General features: G+C 39.9%; 1 protein-coding gene across 2 annotated transcripts in view; it reads right to left on the bottom strand.

Moving 5' to 3' along the window:
- SLC9A4 (solute carrier family 9 member A4) overlaps positions 1–14,077 on the bottom strand; it is a 37,006-nt gene extending 22,929 nt beyond the window's left edge. For both annotated transcript variants that reach the window (XM_069876761.1, XM_069876770.1), the window contains exons 1-4: positions 13,783–14,077; positions 10,279–10,742; positions 4,885–5,144; positions 1,882–2,099 (exon numbers count right to left, since the gene is read on the bottom strand). In XM_069876761.1, coding sequence (XP_069732862.1) covers positions 1,882–2,099; positions 4,885–5,144; positions 10,279–10,742; positions 13,783–14,041 — 1,201 coding nt within the window. In that variant the 5' untranslated portion in view covers positions 14,042–14,077. The remainder of the gene's footprint in view (positions 1–1,881; positions 2,100–4,884; positions 5,145–10,278; positions 10,743–13,782) is intronic.
- Positions 14,078–15,909: the final 1,832 nt, after the last annotated feature.

The raw sequence follows: 15,909 nt of genomic DNA, 5'->3' as shown, positions 1-15,909 counted from the left end.
GCCTTTTGCTCTCAACCTTTTTTTTGCCTTCCCCTTGAGGGCCCGGCTGGCCCCAATGAATCATCTAACAGGTGTTGTTCCTCCTCAATACAGTAGAAGATTATGATGGGTCAATGCAGGCCCAGAGCTCGAGCCTGTGCTCCAAATGTAAAGGGAATACAGACAAGGGCTGAATGCTGGAGGAGGTGGTGGCTGGTGTCCAATCCAAATTTCTGGCCCATAGGATGATCCAGACAAACCTCCTCTGATTATAACTGAAGGATTGGTGAACTAACCTACAAACTTAGTTAACCAAGGTGAGTGCCTAAATATCAGTGCTCAGAATATCTCCTCCAAGGCACTGGGTGGAATATTTGGATTTTTCATTGTCTTTAAAAATATGAATTGCTCTAAAAACCCTACTGAAATTAAAAAAAAAAAAAGTTACTAACATGGCCAGTTCAGGCACTCGTAACTTAAAAAATGTCAGAAATAAGGTTGCCTGCATAAATGTATTTTTGGCTGTCTCATGTGTACTACTTCCAAACCATCTTTCACTACAAAAGCATCGTTCACTCATATTTTTGACTAGTTTAAATTTAAGTGACAGATAGCAGTGGCTGATTTGGGTGAGTTCCATAATTCATTACCTCTCAAGGAGTAAATGAGTTTGCTTTCTCTTGAGCAGTTGTAACTTAAACTGATGCAGAACAGATTATTCAGGTTCAAAAAAAGGGTAGCATAATTCACAAACAACAGCTCCAAATCAGATCCTTATATAGCATAGACAAGAAGTATAACCTCTCACATCCCTAACAAAGTGATTGTAGATACTACGGAAGCAGGAGGTGAACAGAGCTGAAAAAGTGGCCAGGCTTGTAAGCTTTCCCTAATTAGCATCCCATGCAGGCTCTGTTGAAGACACCAGTAGAAGGCTGATCTGACCCAGTAAGTCATTCCTTCTTTTCTTATGTCAGCTAGAGTGTTTGTCTGGGTGGTACTAGTAGATGAGGAAGAAGATGGCAATGTGTTGCCACTGTACTCCACTTCCATGTCTGCAGTAAATTGGTTAACAGGCAAGAGCAGCTCATACAAGAAGTCTGCCAGGACTACTACTGCCTCAAGAACACCATCAGCCTCCTTATTACTTTGCATTTTTTAGCATTACTGTCAACCCATGTTGGACATTAGGAAAAGATAATAAAGTGTGGTCCATAGCTTGGGTGACATCATCTACAAACTCCCCTGCTCATGCTGGAAGAATCCCAGTCTTGCGGATTAGGAGTATGATACTGTGTGTAGAAGTGGAGTAATTTAAATTAGGCACACTTTTCTAGCAGTTTAACATTTCGGAGTTGACTTGTGAGGAGCAGTACCATAGTGATTGGCCTAGATGTGGTATAAGGAATGAAACAGTCCTGTTTGGTTATCTATCAGTGCTAATTTTCAACTTCTCTCCTTTTCAATGCCTCTGGCACTCCTGGCCCAGAATCTGTACTGTTACAGAACCAGAAGTGTGATGATATACATTATCTAATTAGTAAGTTAATTACAGTGTATAGTGAAATCATCATGAAGCCCACTTAGCCAAGGTCATATAGTTAAATAAGATACCAGCATCTATATAGGCATAATCATGGTAATATTTTGATTTTGCTTAAATATTCCATTTCTCACCTAAGGATAAAGTCTGTGTTTTCAAGTGGCATTCAGATTTATTTGGGGAAGGGGTTCCCCTTTTTCTCCACATGTAGATTTTTGAAATTAACTTGTCAGTAACATAACCCTCATAAATTCATTATTAAACCAGTGATACCAGCCTGCACGGACTTTTAACATACATTTGCACTGAAGGGTTTCTTTTAGAGATGGAGAGCAGGTTGCCCCCAGAAGCTGACTTACTCAGTGTCCGCCAAATAAGGCAGAAGAGAAGAGTGAAACAAATGAAGGCCCAGTTCCACTCGTGGTTTTTCCCCACTGTAGACACTCCCATGAACACAAAAATCAGGGTCTCACTGACGCTGCTCAGCATCTTCATGAAATATTTTATTGTGGTATAAGAATTCTGGGAAACATTCTCCTCCACATATTTTTTCATTGTCACTGCACATGCTGTCATTCTGTATGAGGGAAAACATGAGACATCAGCCATAACTTCTTTTCAGCGAAGAAAAATCTCAACCTTCATTCCTTGAACTCTCCTTCACCAGCCTCTGACCTTCCTAACATGAGGAAATGTTTCATTTTTTCAATAACATTAGCTATTTCATTTGATAGAAGAGCTTCTTCATTTAGTTTTATAAATCCGTTTTGCATACAGGAAAATGAAGCAAACCAGTTAGCCTTCCTGACAAGGAAGTGAGGGTATTGTGTTCTAGTTCAAAGTCTGTTTTATCATGAATGCCTAGCACACAGCCACCAAGCACCAAATATTTGAGTCTCAAACAAAAGGCAAATCAATTTTGTACCAGCCTAAGGGTGGATCGGTTAGAGGGACATAACCTGCCTCTTAGTGATCTTCTTTGAGGTTGTGGTGGGAGAACAAGGTGGTAGTCATATGCTGAGGCCAAAGCTCCTATCACCTTCCCAACCCCCCTGGCTGGCAAATCAGCAGGTCCAGAGGAAGCTTCAGTGACTGTCCATCACACTGTAGCCTGTTGCTGTACAGCAGGGGCAAACTGAGTTATCCTACAGACATGTCCTTCCCCCCCTCCATTTAGTTGCCATGGGTGTGGGGAATGTACCTAAGAAAGCAAAGGGATATTTTCCATCTCTTAGCTGTTGATGAAAACTAGATCCTGCATCAGCAGCCACCGAACACGGACACTGGTAACAACCACATGGAGAAGTTGTCTTCAAGCAACCCTACTTGGCGGGGGGGGTGTTCTGCTTCCCACCCGTCATTTTCTACAGTTGTAGATGAATAGCTGGATCAAATACTATGCTAGTCATATATACCATCATCTATCTGGTTTCTCCTGATATTATTTTAATCCTTGGGGGCTTCTTGTGATGATATGTTTCCAAACTTGGAAATTCAGAGAACTCTGACTGTTCATTAAGTAACCCTTCATCTAGTTTCTGCTCATTTAATTTCCACTGAAGAAATCTCAAGGGTATTCCAGTGGAGCTGAGACATTTAACAGGTCCAAGGACACTCTAAGACAAGGCCATTAGGCATTAATGTTTAATACTGTTGACTTTCAGAGACACATGCATAATAGACTTTCATGATCCAAGTGAAAAATGAATGAATTCCTCAATAATTCAGAAGGGTTCCCATCCTTAAAACAAGCAATAATTTCCTTAATGAAGCAGTAAGAATAATAAATCTCAATTATATTAACATTCTTTTATTACTAATAATTTCAGCACTCTAATGAAAATAAGAAGCAAAAGAAAAAAGCTATATATCTAGTATAAGGAATAGGCAGGGAAGCATTATTTTGGGTAGTGCAGGTAGGTACTGATCTGTATGGTATCAGTGTTCACTATGGAGTATATCTAACCCTGCTCAACTAACGTTGCCAGTCACATTAATCACAGCAAATGTGTTAGATGTGTAAAACAGTAAAAGATTCGTCATCTTTGTCTAATTGCACAGAAATATATACATATGCTAAGTACTTATTTAATATGTTTAAATATTTAGCTATTGCTTCCCAAAGCAATCATGCAAAGATTGTATTTACAAAGCCAATTCTACTCTGAACCTAAACAAAACAGGGTTTGACAAGTCAGAGTAAGCAAATACACCTGTCTGGACATCAACAACCACACACTTACATTTGTTAGATTTAAATCAGTTTGACCTCAATAGAGGGAACTCTTTCCTGGACTACCAGAGCCCATAGGCCCTTGCTACCTTTCAGCATGCAAGCTCAGAGCCAACACAGGGCACGTGGGCTACTGCCACCCACCAGCTGGACACTGAGCCCGCAGCTGCCAGCAGCACTAGCTGGAGCATTCATCATCATCATCAGGCTTCCATTTGGTTTTTTTGGTGTGATGTGTTTCAAATTAACCTGCAGCAGTTATAGCATAGTTTCTCACTTTCACCTCTACTTCCCCACTTCTCATCTGACTCCTCTCCTGCTGCCATCCTCTTTCCTTCCCACAGTATTCCCTTACTCACTCTTTCCACAGTTACTGCAATCAATAGACCTGCCAGCGTTCTCTCTGCAGTAGACACCCACTCCATCACAGCACTTTAAGAAAACAGTCACCAGCATTACAGCAGTAACAAGCTGTCTTCATCACATCAAAATATGATCTTCAGTATTTATATATGTATTTACACATGTAAGTATGTGCACTATAAGTGCATATATGCTTGATGCTCTCAGTTTATGGGTTTTACCCAGTTTCAGTTCCAGCAATGCTATTCAAACGTAATGTAATTCAACTAAACCACATTATAGCTGATGGTCACAGCTGTCTACAAAAGCAAGAACTCGGACATTCTTTTTTATGTTTTCCACTTTTCATCCCTCTTGCAATCTCATGGTGATGCTGCTTACAGATAGTAGATAAATACAGCTTATAAATGCATATACCTGGTGTGTTATCAAATCATCCTCTCATTCAACTTATCTTGTCAGAGGTAGCAGCCAGATGGTGGCACCACTAGTCATTTTACCCACAGCTTGCTGTATTTTTCCAATGGAAAAAAATCTAAAAAGGTTCAGTGTAGATATCCATTACTTGATAGAACATCTATTCCTACACTGACTGTGGATTTGCTTTTCCTAGTTATCACTGTGTTTTACAGACCCCTTAGAAGCCGTTCACTGCAGTTTTCTAGGCCAGAGACTGAAAATGTCTTTACTGAACTAGCCTCTAACAAACTGAAAACAATGCCTCTTCCTTCAAGAGGATTTCCAAAAAGCTGTTAGGGATACTCACGCCAAAATGCCTGAGATGTAAAGGGTTTCAGCAGACAAGTATGATAAGTAACTGAACATGAAGACCAGCAGGGGTTCAATAGCAGAAACGTTGTGGGTGAAACGAGTCATGAGGGCTGAAACAAATCCAAAGACGATGCCAAACAACACGCCACCCAGCCCCACCACGAAGAAGCGAGCGAAGCCAGCAAAGACATCGATGGATTCAATTTCTTCATACCTGTGCATCTGGGTGAATGCGATGAAGATGTTATATAAAACCTACATGTAAAAACAAGGAGACAGTGGTCAGGCATCTTTCTGAACCTGGCAGACTTACTCATTTCATTTGGCAGGGGTAGATATATGACTGAAATTGCTTTAGACAGCTCAGCAAAGTAACAGTTGAAATCTCAGCTGGTTCTTAATGACTCCCATGATTAAAGGTCTGTTAAGTGTCCTGAAAAATAGCAGGAAAGGAAGGGTAGAAGTTTATGTAATAAGAGCAAAACCACTGGGAGATAAAATGCAATTGATGTAACAGAAAAATATTCATGTGGGTTTGTTTTCTGAAAGTAAACTTAATTTTTGGTCCTTGTAGCAGATGTTGAAAACCCACCTGGGTACCTTACCTACCCTAGGTGCTACGCTCCATGTTCTCTTTCTGACTGAGGATGGGGCAGGGCAGCACCTAAGAATTACACTCTTGACTTAAATCCTTTTTAGGTCATCTATATGATCAGTAGACTAGACATTCTTCATTAGATGGACTCTGGAATGTTATATGTTTTTCAATAGTACTTGATGCATAAAAATGATGAAGAATCACTGGCATTGGGAAAGGAAGTAGGAGAAAGAAGGGGAGAGAAGGAAAAATTTAAATTCCTTGGAATCAAACTCAAAACGTGAGGATACAGAGTCTGTGTTTATCTAGCTAGAGATAATATGAAACTGAGGCTACTATTACACTCCTTCCCAGCACCTTTGTGTCAGTCTCAAAGTGGGAACCAAAAGCTATGGCATTCTAAATGGCCTGAAGATCCTTCACACAAATATTTTTGCTAGAAAGTTTGTGATTACAAAATAAAATAAAAATGACATCAGATTAAAAGAAAGATTCAATTTGCTACATTGTATAATTTGGTCAGTAAAGGTAATAACATTTAGTTTAGAGCAGATCAGTTTCCCATACTTCCATTATCAATAATTTATTTACTTCAGAAATTCATATGAAAAATTTTCAGTATGTTCCACTTTCATCCATCTTTTAGAGTTTTCACAGTAATGAGTCGTACAGTAATAAAAAGGTCTTAGAGGTTGCTGACAGTCGGTTAACGCCAAGTCCTGTCAGAACTGTTTACAGGGAGTGTGTAACACATGAAAGTCATCTTTCAGTTTTTAAGAGAATTTGAGGAACACTTAAAGAAACCAGCTCTCCAAAGCGGTTGCATCAATGCATTAGTTCAAAAATGAAAAATGAACGAAAATAATTTTTCTTATCTCATTTTCTTTGGTCTTTTCTTTAATTCCAAAAGGCTATTAAGAAGATTAAAGCAGATATTTGCAGGTAGAAGAGTCAAGCTCATTAGGATAATAATTATTCCCCAGCTACTATCTAATCTTAAATTGCTGCTGGAAAAATATGACCTTGAGCTGTCACACAATCTGTTCTGCAGGAGGCTCATTGTCGATATTTCTGGGGGACAAAGAACAACAAAAAGTTTCACGTAAGAAGATACCCAGAGCTGCTTTCCTGATGGCCACATATGAAATTAGTCTCTGCAGTGAGTGGCAGGCAAGAAAAAGACAGGTCATGTCTCTACAGTGGGTAAACTTTACTGTACTTACCATATAGCTTTTAATTATAAAGCTTGTTTTCTTTCTTTTCCCCCTTTCTTGCAGATTTCATCCTTTTCCTAGGACTTATGACACTTTATAAATGATACCAAGGCATGAATCTATGCTGGCTTATGAATAAAGCAAATTATCCTCAGGAAATGATTTAGTAAGTTTTTTCTCTCTTTTTCCAGTTCCTAAAGTGTCTATATGATACAACTGGATTGGCATTAAAATGAAAATATGACATAATTTCCATTTTTGGTAACATGCTTTGTAGGAGTAAACTGTTCTGTACAACATCCCACTCTGCATCATACAAATAAAGCTCCATGTGAATGCTGCTCAGCTAGGTTACATTGCAGTGTTTATGCCAGTAAATGGAGTACTATAATTCTTTATACAGTAGGGAAGCCTGAATCAGCTCAGGGTGCCTTTGTTCACTGAAAAAAGAAGTGATGGACAGATAGCTGGCCTCATTTAACAACTCTGAGAACGTCACGCTTTGGGATTTTTTTGAGGGAACATTGCCATGTAGTGGTGCACCATTGGATGACTGTTAGAGTCAGGGAGAGGCAGAGAGATCATGACACTGTCACCCACAAGGGACCTCCTTGGGGACTGGTCCCAGCTTCAGCTGTCTGTATGATACAAATATTGCACATACCATCCATATCACAAGCATCAGAAAAAAATATTTTCAGTGACTGCATTAATCATGAACACAGGAAGACTTGATAACTCTGCCTTTCCACTCGGATAACTCTTTCTGAACATATGCGTTTAATTTTAGCCTAAACACTGTGGGTCAGCTTCCACAGCAGGAGCAGAGATCTCCATCCTCCTTCCTAGCACCCATACATGCCAGTGGTCACAGTCTTCCTCAGCAACATCAGAGACATAAATTCAAATCCCCTCAAAAAACCCAAATTAATATTACTTGGGTCTCCATAGTGCTGTAGATTTCTTTAACTGCTCAGCTACTGCATACAAGGAAGAGAGGGCACCATTAGAGAAAAAAGTCAACTGCTGCTTCATTTTGAGTAGAGCATAACATGTTGGTGTTCTCAATGTTTCTGAAGTCAAACCTCAGAGATGAAGTAGTAAGGAGAAAAACTCAGTTTCTTAATGGACACAGGTTCTCAGCTCCTATTTGAGAGAGAAACAGCCTGTATACATGCAGGAGCAACAAAGTCAGGGTCCTCCACCTGTGTTCAGGTTTGAATGAAAACTGCTGGGTTTACTAACATCTGCATTCAAAACAACGCTTTGAAACTCCACTAATGAATGATACATGTTAGGACCAGTCCTATTATTGTCTGTGGTATGCTAATGCTAACAGTCCACTCAGAGGCAACTGGGAAAAGAAGCAATCAACAAGACCTGGAGCCCTCTTGTTCCATCCACGGACACTGCCCTACAGAGGATAATGGGGAAAGGTACTCTTTTGTTTGGTTTGATTTTTTTTTTTCATACCAGGATATTGAACTAAATCTAGGAGAGGGAGCTAACACACAAGTTCAGCAAAATTCTTAGGAGTTTTTCCCGTTGGGAAAAAAAAAATGTCCAAGCAGAGAAGCAGATAAGCAGACTGGAGAGAACCAGAGAATATTTGTCTTTAAACAATCAAAAATATGTATGTGTAATATACCTTGGTGATATTATCTTTTTAAACACATTGAGTTAACTGACAGGAAACTGTTAAGAGAGAAACAGGGAGGAAACAGTAAGATAAAAGAACTGAGATAAATGGTTTTAAAGAATTTAAAGAAGAAAGTGAGGTATCAGAGAGGAGAAAGTCAGCTGTTGGTTTCCATCCAGGTGACAAGTAGTTCAGCCTTCTCAAACATGAACTCAGGTACAGATCTGGAAAACTCGAACACACAGAAAATGGATAAGTGATGGATGAAGCAGAAATGCATCAGCAGGAGCTGACAAATTGGTTGCAACATAGCTGCTGTGAGAAGAGCCCCAAAAATGAGGGCACATGGGACAAAAGGAACTCACAGTACTGTAGCCAACATTCCACATGTACAGGCCTTTCATCTTTATTGCTAATGCGCCTAGTGCTGCTGAGGAATGCCTCAGTACCACTATTTTTAAAGGCTTTCTGTCCCTACACATTTATGTGGTAACAGGATCCTGACTGAAAGCTCAAGTAAATAACATCGTGAGTTGCACCCACATCATAAATAACAGCTGGGAACAAAGAGAACACAAGGTAGAGAGCCAGCCAAAAAAATTGATGAAACAAGCTCTTCCAGAGTAAGGAAGAGGTATTACTTTTTTGAGGTCTTCATTTGAAGGAACCAAAAAGGCGAGTGGAAGTGATAGATGCATTGAGGATATATATTTTTTTTTGTTACAACTATAACACATAAGCAGATTGCATGTAAAGTTAAATAACATTTCTCACTGAGTTCTACATCAGCCCCACATCTGATTCACCAAGAGGAAGGATTTATGACTACAGGCTGTGGCTTCAAGAAATTATTTCACCCTTTTCCTTTCCACATTACTCATAAACTGCACTCCTCCCATGAAGCCTTTCAGCAATGAACTCTGTACAGATTTTACAAGTCCAAGTAGTGCTATGTCTCATGTATAACAGTATCTGAATAGTTTTTACGTGGTCTGGATTCCTGTGATTTAACTTCTGTAAAGATCTTATCTAGCAAAACTCCTTAACTTGCAGCATGTGAGCAGTTGTGTTGGTTTCTGAGCAAAGAATTTCCTGCTTGAAATTTCTTCCTTGAAAAACATGTGTTCTGAGTGGTTTTGTCAGTTGTGGTTTACAGCTGGAATTTCAGGTTGTTCCAGGTTTTAGTAGAACTAATGAGAAAAGGGGAAAACTATTAGCAAAAGTATCCCTGTAAAGACATTATTTTACTATTAAAAAATAATTAACAAGCAAAATCGGTCTTATTCCAAAAGCATTGTTTCTGGACGCTTGGGATAAGACAGCCAAGAAGATGAACATTTGTCAGATGTCATTTCTTTTACTGATAGAAAGAGCTATTCAGAGTTATTAGTGGATTTTAGAATTTCTGTCTAAGGTGTCTGGGAACTTCCTATAAGGGGAAGGAGGAAGCTGTGTAACCTCCACAGGTTGTCCACATCTGGCTTTTTTTAAATTTTGGTAGAGGGCTCTCTTAAGGCATGCAACAAGACAGGGTCTCCTGTGTTGCTGCCCCTGATGACTTCTGCCTTTAAGCAGTCCTATTTTCTATATGTTTGTTTACATAATGTCAAGAATGTTCCTGTTTTACACTGATCCTACCAGCAAAATCTGCTGTAGCTTATCCATTCACTTCAGTGGATGCAAGAGTGAGATGTGATGGCTATTGTATATGTGTATGCTTCCCTCTTTGAGCAGCATTAAAACAATATGTTTTTGAAAGAGTGAATATAAGATGCAGTGTTTGCATACTTAAAAATTACTTGTATGTTGCCAGGGGAGTATCCATACTATAAATAATTTATCTACGATGTCCTTAGAATTGCTCTTGCCCTGCGTCCAATAAACACACAAGCTACAAGAGCCCAAAGAGAGGAATACAAGGAATGGAAAGAAACTCACCACAGTTATGCCATCATTTAGCAGTGACTCTCCAAAGATCATCATGTAAAGCTGTTCATTAACGGAGGCTTCTTCAAAAACTACCAGAGCTGCCACAGGATCCACAGCTGAAATCATGCTGCCAAAGAGCAGATTCTGCAGCAGGTTCAGATCAGTCAGGCCAAAGGCTTCAATCTGGCAGACTCCATAGAGGGAGAGGCCAATTCCAAATGAGTTTAGCAGAGATCCCAGCACAGACCACCAGAGGATGGACCCAAAGTTTTCAAAAAATGGACGAGTTGGCATGAAATAACCTTCCTCCAGGACAATGGGTGGAAGGAGATACAAGAAGTAAATACTTGTAGTCATCACTGGTGGAGATTTGTGATCAGAAGCAAAGATTATCGCACCAACTAGTGCTCCAATGGCAATCAGAATGCAGCTTTCAGGCATGAGTTTTGGTAATCGATGATAGAGATGGAAACCTTGAATAAAACATTAGGTTATTATTCAAGTTTAAATTAATCTGATGTCAGACAGATGTTTTGCTTGCTTTGAATATCTTGTTTTCAGACAGACAGGTTTTACTCCTGGCGTTATGAATGTAAACACACAGGCAGTACTGTTCCCTGCAAAATTAACCATTCCCAGACTTGTATCACTGAAACAGAGGAAGAGTCTGGTCATCAATCTCTTCCCACTCCTCAGCTCTCAGTTTCTGACCAAGTGTCCCTGAGTGTAAGCTCCACTTCTAGAAATGCAGAAACCTGTTTGAAAAGGTATTCCACAATTTGAGAAGAAAATATTCTTCAAGAGCCCTTGCTGCCTAACTGCTCCTGCTAAACCTCTGAGGCACAATATTGTTCTGCAAAATGATCCCCCCATCCCTGGATGCAGGTTTGAGGACAGCTCCCCCCAGTGCTGAGGAGGGTCCCTTGATGGTGAGCTCCCACAGGATGGCATGGTCCACTCAGTTCCTCCGCTTCCAGCACTCCCCTGAAGCACTGCATGGACTTCACGTGATCCACAGACTGAGGCAGTGACTACTCATGAACACCAAAATGCCCAAAGTGTGTCAAGTACTAAAAGGCATCAAGCCACAGTAAAATAAGACTTCGTACCAGCTGATTACTCTTGTTTTTCTGGGTAAACTGCTGTTCCTACATAAGCTAACCAACATTTTGTAAAGAACTTTATGAGTTAGTTTACTGAAATAAAACCATTGATTTCAGCAGATGAGAAAGAACTGCCAGGAGGTATAATATAACTGAGGGGAAAAAAAACCCAAACAAACATCCTGAGGGATCTTTTGTTTCCTCACTAGAATAAAGTCTGAGTCTACACTAATAAACGAGGCAGGCCAAAGACATTCAGGCAGAAAGATTCAGCTTGCATCCGCACTGGCAAATTCACTTCCCTACCCCAGAAAGAAGTGTTCACATCCAAACTGCCTATGGGAGTAGACCCTGGCCTGAAGTGTTTCCAGGCAGCCTGGAAGAAGGCTTGTCAAGACTGATCAGAGCTGAGGAGTTTACCAACAGTGATACGGTATGAACAGTCACACACAGCTTCCTGACAAGGTGCTTGTTAGTTTACAAACTTAGAGCTAATCAAGCTGTTTTACAGAGAAAGGGCTACACTTGCCATGTAGATGTTGTGGGTGTGAATCTCCTCCTGCCCACTTTCTCCTGCTGAGCACCATGTACAGCTACTGCAACTGTGTTCACAGAAATGTTCCCATTTGACATGAATACTGACATAAATAATAAGATAATTTCTAGCAATGGCTCATCTAGTTGCTGTAGCAGGAACTGTGTGATTATATTGTGAATGAGAGGTGCCTCAACTAGAATTGTAGCTTGTGGTTCAGAATTTACAAGAATGAGAATGAGATAGACTAAGAAACCTATAAATCCAATGCGTGTGTCTTCATGCCTGAAGCTGCTTCAGCTTTCATCCTATGACTGTAGCAAATAATGACATGACTGTATTTCTGTGATCCTTGAATTATTAATATTCAAAAGTAAAGGAGAAGAAATTTTTTTAAATAATTTATTTAGCAGACTATTTGATTTTACAAAAAAAAAAAAAGCACGTAACTCTACGCATCTCCTTTTTTTAATTAGAAAAAAAAAAATCCCAAGTCCTTTCAGTTTTACAGAATGAGGTAATTGTTTCCCATCCTGAAATCCTAAAATCAATATAGAAGATAACCTGAAAGTCGTTAACACTTTGGAAATCTCCCCTAACTAACTCTTTCTTCCAAATAGATTTGAAGTCAGCATATTTCATAAAAAATAATATTATTGGAAAATCCTCAGCTAAGGAAAAGGGGGTTCATTCTTCTAAATTATCTGCTTCTTGCTCAGATCAAGAATATAGAGTAAATGCACTGTATGACAAGTCCAATGCTTTCATAGATGTTGAATAACAAATTGCTCAATATGCTCACTGCCAACATACTCTGTTGATGCAATAACAAGAAATTTAATTTGTGAAAAGTTTTATTATTACTACTTTAGCGCAAAGACATTTGCTTGTAGGAGGTGGATTGAGACCATCATCTATTATAAAAAGGGTAAGTCATGGTCAGTGATAACAATTTTTGACACAACTTTGACACGAAAAATGTTTCTCTTCAGGCCAGAAAATCAGGCCAAAAAAGGCTGGTCCCACCTACCAGCCAATTCTACAGGAATGTTTGAAAATCCCATGGAAGGTCAAAAAAAGCAGGGAGGTCACATGTGTGCAGCTCTTTACATTATTACCATCTTCTTCATTTATATTTGATATTGATTTCACCATCTGAATGGTTAAAATAATTTTATCCCAGCCATATATATTTATAAGACACATGGTCTGCCATTTTTTGCTATGTTAATTGCAGTCCCTACTTCTCCATGATTTGTTTTTCTTCATTCAGAAACCTACATGAAGCTCTAATAGAAGCTAGATGAGTCGTTATGTGTTCAAAAGGCACTTATCCAACATCTCTGATGACCTAAACCATCTTAGACTCTCAGTTCCTCTCTTCTTGCATTACTGTCTGAGAAACTTTGAATAGCAAACATGTAAAAGAAAGACTTACAGGGAAATGTTTCCTATTATTCATGGAATAGAAGTATTCTTCTCTCTTTCCTCCCCCAAATTCAATACACTTGAAGTCTCAGCCTTTTGTTACTGATTTCTATAGCTGTGGTAGGTTATAAATTCTAATATGTTGTGATGCTTAAATACTAGAAAAGGGGGTGGACAGCACTGTGTAGGGGACCTCCATTGCTGCTCACTAGCATGGACAACCCAAGAGACATGAGGGTTAGAGGTCATATATTTACTTAAGTAAGCTGGAAGCATTCAGAGGTGGAATTTTGTTATTGTCATGGTAATGAACACATCTCTTCACCTGAGGACAGCACCTATAAAAAACATCCCAGGTACAAAAAATCGTGGAAGTTACTTGATTACATGGTACATTTTTAACTTCATGTCGAGGGAGAAAGACACAATATCCCATTTTCTACTTACCTATTTTTGCAAGAGAAGCAAGGAGTATCCAAAGAGTAACTTCATAGGGAATTTGTACATAGTCATAGTCCAGTGTGAAAACATGTAGTCTCGTATCTTGTGAAGAGCCAACAGCATCCCCACTGTCAGGTTCATATTGAGGTAAGAAACTCTCGCTCAGGTTTGGCTCATCCAAAGAGGCAGCGGAAGGACAGCATATCAGACTCAACAGCAACAACCAGTTCAAAAGCTTTGCCTGTGCAAGCATGGCAGAGTCCATATCTGGGGCTGTGACTCTTTTATTACAGATGTAGCGTATCGTATGTATGTGAAGGTATGCCAAGATCGCTCCCGTTGATTCGCGCTGTTCGTAGGCGCGACTGCTTCTTCCTCAGGGCTGCTTCATTTACCTATTAGAGGTCATTTTAAAAGCCCTAATGTGCCTGTCCTGTTCCTTGTGTTTCAGACAGACCTGGAGTTTTTATGAAGATACCGGTTCTGCAGGTTCCTCCAACCCAGATAAACCCCAGCCACAGCATCACCCTGATAAGGAACAAAAAAAAAACCCTTTCCAACTACTTTACTTTTAGAGCCACTCTGCCTTTTTTTCCCGTTGCTGTCAGAAAAAAAAAAAAAGAAATTAAAAATAAAGCACTATGCACACTGTTCAGGCCAGAAGTGCAGCATGAGTAAGTAGCATCAGGTGGGAGAGACAGTGGGATCCTGAACAGGCAGCAGAGCTTGCTCCATACCTTCCTCTCCTACCTTCACTCCCCGTCTGCCTCCCAGCACAACTGGCACCTCAGGTACCACACTTGGCACTTCTTGCTGGTCCCGTATCTCCTGATAACAAAACTGCTTGGTGTGTAAATCAATGGACCCTACAAGGCTTACTGTAGGGACATCTGGTGGAGGACCACATAAATTACATTCTTGCTTAGAAAAGTATTCTCTTAAATGCATGTATGTATCTTGGTACATTATAAAAAGGGAAACATCTAAGTTATATGACATGCCTAAAAAATGGGTGTTTACTTGTCTTGTATTTAACGTTTGTTTATTGTTTATCCTCCTCCAGCAAGACATTCACCATTTTGGAATAGTTTTTTAAAATGTCAGCTTCTTCCCTCTTCCGCAAAAACTGTGTTAGGATAACAAAGTGTGCAAACATAGTAATGTTAGTTAGAATTTTCTAAAGCTTGTATTACAAACCTTAGAAGTGAGTAAATTTAATTTACTGACAAGTTACACGTGTATCTGGTTGTGCTGGAAAGCAATGCTGAATCTCAAAGACTGTCAGTTTACCTCCATGTTAGGGATGCAGTGTGTGCACTCCAAGATACTCTGCAGTGCAAAGCAAAAGGAAACAGGTGGTAACAATTGGGAAATTTGCTTCTAAAGCTTATGATCTGAACTTAAATATCAATGCAGGTACAACTGTAGTGACGAAATTTTCTCAAGTCTAGCCAGTGATGCTGTTTGATGTTCTGTTTCTATTTGAGACACTTTCTTCTGCTTCTGCCTCAACAGCACCACCACAGTTGTCCTGCTGAAGACTCCAATACCAATAGAAAATTAGGTAGATAATGCTCAACCTGCTTGCAAAAGCATAGTTCTTTTTTTAAGTATACTGTTCCTGTAGGGGCTGGAGAACAAGTCTTACGAGGAGCGGCTGAGAGAGCTGGGGTTGTTTAGCCTGGAGAAGAGGAGGCTGAGGGGAGACCTCATTGCTCTCTATAACTACCTGAAAGGAGGTTGTAGAGAGGAGAGTGCTGGCCTCTTCTCCCAAGTGACGGGGATTAGGACAAGAGGGAATGGCCTCAATCTCCGCCAGGGGAGATTTAGGCCGGACATTAGGAAAAAATTCTTCACAGAAAGGGTCATTGGGCACTGGAACAGGCTGCCCAGGGAGGTGGTTGATTCACCTTCCCTGGAGGTGTTTAAGGCACGGGTGGACGAGGTGCTAAGGGGCATGGTTTAGTGTTTGATAGGAATGGTTGGACTCGATGATCCGGTGGGTCTCTTCCAACCTGGTTATTCTATGATTCTATGATTCTATTAGCAGTAGTTTTTCTTGAAGTTCCTCTCCAACAAGGAATCTGGTGGATGAACTATCCAATTAACATTATAAAACAAGGTTTCATTAAC

Source organism: Phaenicophaeus curvirostris, chromosome 1, assembly GCF_032191515.1.
Source record: "Phaenicophaeus curvirostris isolate KB17595 chromosome 1, BPBGC_Pcur_1.0, whole genome shotgun sequence".
Classification (NCBI taxonomy): domain Eukaryota; kingdom Metazoa; phylum Chordata; class Aves; order Cuculiformes; family Cuculidae; genus Phaenicophaeus; species Phaenicophaeus curvirostris.
The sequence above is the reverse complement of the archived record's forward strand: the minus strand, read 5'-3'. Positions and strand labels throughout refer to the sequence as shown.